Source organism: Azolla caroliniana, unplaced genomic scaffold (genome assembly GCF_043228905.1).
Source record: "Azolla caroliniana isolate FFs.n. ecotype wild unplaced genomic scaffold, voAzoCaro1.0.p SCAF_3, whole genome shotgun sequence".
NCBI classification, from domain to species: Eukaryota; Viridiplantae; Streptophyta; class Polypodiopsida; order Salviniales; family Salviniaceae; genus Azolla; species Azolla caroliniana.
Genome location: NW_028230438.1, coordinates 19,882,267 through 19,890,190, shown reverse-complemented (window position 1 = coordinate 19,890,190; position 7,924 = coordinate 19,882,267). Strand labels below are relative to the sequence as shown.

Sequence of the window (7,924 nt, the reverse complement as noted above, 5' to 3'; positions counted from 1 at the left end):
TGGTGGAGGGTAACTTTTACTTGTAAATTGCCAAACATAGTAAAATTCACTTGCAAAGCACTACATTAGATATTAAACTTGGATGTTTAGCATGAATGACAAGATTATACTAAAACATTAAATGCATGATATAAGTTTTAGGACCAAGAAAGCATCATTATGAAGGCATACCCCATTAATCGTCCAACATTTACTAACTAGGTGGGTTTCAAACCCTCATCAAAGAAAAAGAGTTAATATTACATCAAAAGTTGGCAAGCAATGATGTGTTGATGTAGGGAGGACCATGTTTCTTGGTAGCAAGCACCGTGTCTGTTAGCGTTATGTTCTAAAGTAAGCATGCGATAAGGATATAAAAAATAGATCGATAGAAAGGAGAGAGAGAAAGAAGGGTGCCGATCCACCTGACCACCCCCGAGCGAAGCGATCGAGACGGATTCAAGCCTTGATCGGTGTCCCATACCACCGCCGTGGCGTCGAGTCGTACTTGGTGCTGGCGCGCTTGCTACAAGAGTTGACCCACCACAAGAACAGAGTCTTGATGTAGTCAAGAGATGATTGAACTGAGGGTAGCTAGGCCTCATATTTATAGCGAGACCCGAGGCCCCCAAGCAAGTTCACACTTGGGTTAATGGGTTGTCTCAATCCCAAGGATTAAAAGAAATCCTCCCCTTCTTTACACTTTCGTTTAACCCTCACACTTTATCCATGTGTATAGAATTCTACGATACATTCTCACCACGGGATATTATATGGTCATGCCCGTAATAGTGTTGGCACATCAATGGTCTAAGACTTCGCAACTAGGTGGGATTTAGAATCGTGATCCGAAAAAGAGAGGAGTTTGTAATGCTGCATCAGAAGTTAGTAAAAGCAATGTCGTGTCAAAGGTAGGGAGAATATTGTTCCTTTGGCCGCAAGCGAATTTTGTCAGCTGGGGAGGGAGTAGGGAGGTTGCTCCTGCTCCGCACACACTCTCAAAGCTATGAGGAGCACATACATACATAGCTCCATGACAAAGAGAGCAAAACACACGTAGATTCAAACCGGTTAAGAGGAAGAAGATCTATCTCTTCTTTTTTACCGATAGAACACAACATTATGATATTAAATCATCGAAAAATTTAGATCCTTCCCTATAGTATTATTATGTATATAAGTCTTTCTGTTAAACAAAACGAGTGTAAAGAATAATTAGTTTGTAGAAGAACATGATGATGGTAAGTGACTGAAAATGTTAGAATAATTTGTTATATAATCGTTCCTTGGGCGAAGTGGTTTAGATAATTCACACTAAAGTCACAAAATGGAAGGAACCCAGGCTCGATCCTCGCCACCGCCACAACTCTCTCTCTCTCTCAAGTGCGTATCTTGCTCTATGCAGACGACATAGTTTTGCTCTCTGAATCCGAACACGACCTACAAAGGCACCTTAATGCCTTAGATGACTTTTGCACACAACGAGGATTGGTAGTGAATCTAGGGAAAACTAAAGTCCTTATCTTTCACACGCCGGCCCAAGTTAGAGCTAAGTGTCACCTAACTATCTCCCATAGCCCAATTGAGGTGGTTGGATCATATGTCTATCTCGGAGTCACTTTCAGTGCTCACTCAGGTAAATTTTCGATGACACAAGCAGCGAAGGATAGACTTACAAGAGGACATGCATCCCTCTCACTCCTCGAGAGACAATGCCACCAATCATACTTCCAAGAGCCATGAACTAAAGGGTGGCTCTTTGACTCATTAGTGACTCCCTCTCTCATGTATGCATCAGCGGTTTGGGCCCCAGGACTACCATCTTTCATGTGGACGCAATTAGAGAGACCATTGGTGATGATGTTATCACGCCAACTCCGAAGCAAATCATCGGTCCCACATGACATTATTAGGGCTGAGTTCACTCTACCCCCTATGTTAGTAGAAGCACTTTTTCAACTGGTAGTCTTTATACACAGGATACATAACCAACCACTTGATAGAATATCCCACCAAGCCTTTAAGGCTTCTCGAGCACTGTATGAGTCCGGCTATACTAGCTCATGGTATGGCATGATGGTGAGTTGGCTTCTTGCCAACGGTCTAGACATTACTAACCTCCCCCCCCTTAAGTACGACCACACGACTGATAACACTTTAATCTCTCATGAGGACCGTAATAAAGTAATACGCCAAGAAATATGGCAAATTTATACTCGGTATAAATGGATCACCCCACTAGAGCCACTCCCATCTAAAATGTCGTACTATAAGGAACACTTTATGCACTTCTCTGAGTTAGGTTTTATCACGCGCCCAAAATATCTAGATGTATTCTTACCACATGCACTAAGGGTTGCCATTGGTCAACTTAGAATATCATCTCACCAACTTGAGATTGAGAATGGACGTACTAATGGAGTCCTCAGGGAGGAAAGGATATGTAGGTTATGCCACATAGAGATAGAGGATGAGTACCATTTTACATGCAAATGCCCCACCTATGCCGAGATAAGGGCAAAATACCAAGACATACTTGGTTCCTCTCCCACCCTCCCTAAACTATTAGATACACTAGATATAAAGAAATTAGGTAGATACATCTTAGAATTGAAACAACACAGAGAGAATAAATTACAAAACGTTGATAATAATGTTGCTAATGTTTACCAACATATAACAAATGAAGTTTTTCAGGAATAGGGGGAGACAATGAATGTCGACACACCTGCACCACTCGGACTTCTCCTTGATGAAGCAGAAAATCAAAGAAGAACCAAACGCCCTCGGATGCCAGGTTTCAAAGCAACTCGACGAGATGTAGAAGCAATAAAGAAAATAAGGGAATGTGAACTAAACCACCTAGAAGCCATGGCTAGGGCACTCTATGCATTGGGACCATGGGTCACACCCACACCAAAAACTTTTGACCTCCCACTTCTTTTTGAGAGACTTGGGTGGAAATGAGATTAGGCTTAGTGCAAAGTTTTGTACACTACTAGAACTTTCTTAGCTTAAGCTATTTTCTTTTATTTTTAGTTTTGATGATTGGATAAACACTCATTTTTGTTGTAACCTATTTGTCTCATGGGCCAAATTTGGCCTCAGAAGACGTTAATATATCTTTCTTTCTTTCTTTCTTTCTCTCTCTCTCTTTCTCTCTCTCTGTGTCTGCCTCTGCTTCTGTCTGTCTGTTTGTCTGTACAGCCACGAAGAAAGATAAAAAGGAGAGATTTTTAACGCTGCGAGCTTCCATGGCGATCTCCTCCTTCTGTACTCCGTCTTCGCCCCGGACCTTCATCCGCAGCGAATTTTAGTTTTAGCTCAGACTCTCGCGTTTTGATTGTCCATTGCTTTGTAAATAGGTTGTCGTGCTCGTGAATCCCTGGAATTCCTCTTCCATCTTCCCATCATTAGCTCTCTGCACTTTTGTACTTGAATCCCTGATTCCTCTCCATCCTTTTGCCAGAGCTTCGCATCAAACTGTAAGCGCCAATTCATTCAACCACACCATGCGCTTCTTCTTCTTCTTCTTTTCCCTCTTATTCTTCGTCCTCCTCCTGTGTGATTCTTCCACTGCAGCAGAAATACTGCGTTCTGATCTTCCTCTTCCATCCTGTTTCGATCATGGCCGCTCTTTACCGAGAAGAAAATACGTGGCTTCCATCTCTGACTTTGGAGGTGTTGGCGATGGCGTGACCCTCAACACAAACGCGTTCCGTTCTGCTGTTTATAGTCTTCGTTCTCAAGCTTCTCAGGGAGGTGTCCAGCTAAACGTACCTAAAGGAACATGGATCACTGGTAGCTTCAACCTTACCAGTCATTTCACTCTATATTTACAGAAAGATGCAGAAATCGTGGCTTCTGAGGTATTGGAACATCAACCGTCACATTTCTCGTTTCTTTTTGTTCTGATGATTGGTAAATTCAACGAATGATTTTATTCAACTACTTCACTGTGTTTTCTTAACTTGTTTGCAATGATTCTTTGTCTTGTTGCGTTAAATTTCTCTGTTTTCTTCCCATTATTCTTTTCTTGGATGACCGGTGAAAGTGTGAAATTGCATCAAATGTCGCTGTTTTTCCGTTGATTCCTTGCTTGGATGCTCTGTTAAAGAGTAGGCTTGCCTTCAATGGCTCTGTTTTCTGAATGGTTCATTGCGTGAATGATTGGGTAAAGAACAAGTTTGCATTCAATTTATCTGTTTTCTGAATGACTAATTGTTTAGCAAGTCTATAAAATGGCAAGGCTTTGATGTTCTTTTCTGGTGAATCTCTGCTTGGATTGGTAAAAGATCAAGAATGCTTTAGCATTTTTACTGTTTTTCTTAGTTATAGTTTCCTTGGATGATCGGTAAAAGATCAAGAATGCATTCAATCATTCTTTGCTTGGAATAATACATAAAAGATTGTGAGAAAATTTTTCATTAATTCTTTTCCCGAACAATTGATAAAAGTGCACATTTCATTTTATTTCTCCTGTGTTATGTGTATCTTTCTCGAATCTTTCTGTGAGCCATTAAATGCGTTACATTTCTCTGTTTTTCACATAATTCTTTGCCATTTAAGTAAAAGAGCTAGAAATGTGAAGACATATATTAGAAGATTTTAGGAATGAACTAGACTAAGATCATTTAGTCTGTAGAAATTTTAACTTATGGAAACTAGATCATTTACAATGACTAGGGGTTCTTAACCGTTTCTCTGTTTGTAGATGTTTCCTATAACATAATAATGATTTGTAATGCGAGGTCCTTGTTTCAAACTAGCATGAAATTGTCTACTGATTCTTTGACCTGTGAAAAGGGCCAAACTTGATTCCAACGGTGATATGCAGGCCTACTTTTTCCGTGTAATCTACCTGGATTTTCTTCTTCACAATGTAGTCGTTACTTTGTTAAGGTTTGTTGAATCTCACCTTAGATTTATGTAATATACAGCTCTGATATAGTTGATATACTTTACCAAAGCTTTAGTCTAGTTGCTTCTTGTTAAGGTTAGCTGAACTTCACCTTAATTTTGTCACTTTTGATAGAGTTAGAATGCTTGGTCAAAGCTTCAATAACTGTTTGGAGTAATTCCCTATCATACATGAATGTGGCTTTACAAGATCGCTTAGCTTTGCCTTTCCCTGAATTTATCAATTATAACTCTCTAATAGGGTTTATATGTATAGTTATTGCTTGTTAAGAAGGCTGAATGTCACCCTGAATTTGTGAATTTCATATATCTAGAGTTTTATATATTCTGATATGGTTTTTTCTCATTAAGATAGCTGAAATTCATATTAAATTTGTGCATTATATAGCTCTTATATGGTTGGCATACTTCGTTGATACAGCTGTTTCCCATTAAGATTCAAAATTGTACATTTTAGAGTTGATGTACTCTGAGCAAAATTGCATAAATTTCTGTGCGTCAGAGAGCGTTTGTGTATAACCTGTTTGAGATAGTTATATACAATTCAACTGGATATTTCTGAGCAGGATATCAGAGATTGGCCAGTGATAGAACCTTTACCATCCTACGGACGTGGAAGAGAACGTCCTGGTGGACGATACATCAGCCTCATTCATGGACAGAATCTTGTTGATGTAGTGATAACAGGTAAGTAACAATGTGTTGATGCATCGTAGAACGTTGGACTATGCATGTGAGTTTTATACAGGGAGAAACTCCAAATACCCCCTGTGTTTTTCTTCATTTCTAAAACTACCCATAAGTTTTCATTATTTCTCCAAATGCCCCATTGATTGACGACCCCATTCTGTCTTTCTATGATATCTCCTCCAAGAAAGAGTAGATTTACTGGAAAAGAGAGAGTCTGAAGAATGAGAGAGGAAATAATATCATTTGGAGAGAAGGAAGGTGACCAGGGCATTTGGGGGAATAATTAAAAGTTATGGGCAGGTTGGGGAAGACAGAAATACTTGGGGCATATTTGGGATTTTATACTTCATATATATAGTCAACAGTTGTACGGTGCACTTGAAAAGAAGCATATGTCTTGAGACAAGTTAAGTGAATCAGTCTCCAAGTAACAGCAAGTGCTCATGTCATTGTAAAAATACTGAGAACAGGTGAAAATGGCATCATTGATGGGAAAGGATCAACCTGGTGGGAACGATGGTACAATCGCACCTTAGTGTACACGCGAGGCCACCTTGTGGAATTCATTAGTTCTCAAAACATTATCATATCTAATGTTGTGCTAAGGAATTCTCCATTTTGGACTGTCCATCCTGTGTATTGCAAGTATGTCCTCACTTTCTTACCGATCTATGCTGCTTAATCTCAAGCATATTGTGAAATAAAACATGCAATTCATAATGAAACTTATGTATATTATATTTTTGCAGTGATATTATTGTGAAGAATGTATCAATTTTCGCTCCAAGATCTTCTCCTAATACAGATGGTGTTGATCCAGGTATGAATACTGGCATCAAAATAGATGTCTTTGGAGATTCCTAAAAGCATTACAATGCTTATATGCTCACTCAACATGATCTCTTTGTAGATTCCTGTACAAATGTATGTATTGAGGATTGCTACATTAGTAATGGCGATGATCTTATTGCACTCAAAAGTGGGTGGGATGAGTATGGAATCTCAGTTGGTAAGCCAAGTTCAAACATCACAATTCGTCGAATTGTTGGCACAACGCCATTCTCTGGCATATCTATTGGCAGCGAAATGTCGGGCGGAATAAAGAATGTACATGTAGAAGACATACATGTGTTCAACACAGGGACAGGGATAAGAGTAAAAACAGCTCCTGGCAGAGGTGGTTATGTAACAAATATTACTATCACTAGAATGAGAATGGATAAGGTATCGAAAGCCATAGACATTACCGAAGATGCAGGGGAGCACCCAGATGATAGCTATGATCCCAATGCCATACCTTTAGTGAAAGGAATAACCATTACGAACATAGTAGGACATGATATTACATCGGCTGGGAGGTTCTTAGGTCTCATGGAATCTCCTCTTTCGCAAATATACTTGTCGCAGATTTACTTGAAGCTCTTAACACCAATGACATGGACTTGTTTGCATGTGGAAGGTATTGCTTCTTCAGTGTTTCCGATGGCTTGCTCAGGTTTCCAAAGATCGAGTGATGTTGTTGGCAATCAGGACTCTATGTGATTGTGGAAGTTATCATGAGACATAAGAAGGATATGCTTTCCAACAAATGCAGCTAAAAGTTGTCTGATTCTTTCCATCAAAGTGGTCATGGTTAATGCAAAGAGTGCAAGTGTACAAAAACTTTGTAGCCTACCACTGGTTTTGTATTTTGTATTCTGAATATCCATTAATTTCAATGACCTTATAATATCACATATATAATGTTTTCTAAAATATTGATTCAACCTAATACAAAGATATCTTATTTGACATGTTGCAATGTTGCGATTGATATGATCTTGTTCCACACTACTTAATATAGCCAAAGAGGCACACAACATCCAGTAGTTTGAATATGTGCATTGTTGAGAATTAGTGTGTAATATATTGGTAGTAAATACAATTAATAGTATTTATTTTGAAGGGGAGGAGCACCATGTGTTGCGGAGAGAGGGTTATTGATTACTTGCACCTACATAATCTAATCCATGGTCAAAACTCTAATACGCAAGTAGGGCTGTCGGATGATAACTCTAATATGCAAATGAAAGCAATTTGTGGCCATCCATATTTGTGCTTGTTTTGTTGGTCAACTAATTTTAGAATTTCATCAACTAGAATTTCATGTTTTGTTAGTTGCAACTCTTAACACCTCTAGAACTTGCACCTCTGGATTGTAAGATACGAGTTTTTAATAACATCTTAACATTTTTTATTTATTTTGGTGAGGGCACACTAATTTGGGTGCAAGCTTAACCTCTACATCATCTTACTTTAGCCTTGGAAGATCCCCCTATCTATTGATGGTTCTCAG

At 39.0% G+C, this 7,924-nt stretch overlaps 1 protein-coding gene across 1 annotated transcript; it reads left to right on the top strand.

Annotated features, from left to right (window-relative positions):
* The first annotated feature begins 3,254 nt into the window (after positions 1–3,254).
* On the top strand, positions 3,255–7,380 carry LOC147866430 (putative polygalacturonase). The gene is made up of 5 exons (XM_087316872.1): positions 3,255–3,848; positions 5,466–5,586; positions 6,060–6,234; positions 6,339–6,409; positions 6,500–7,380. Exons 1-5 carry the CDS (start codon positions 3,492–3,494, stop codon positions 7,129–7,131), a joined length of 1,356 nt encoding a protein of 451 aa, XP_087172998.1. The 5' UTR covers positions 3,255–3,491; the 3' UTR covers positions 7,132–7,380.
* The last annotated feature ends 544 nt before the right edge of the window (positions 7,381–7,924 follow it).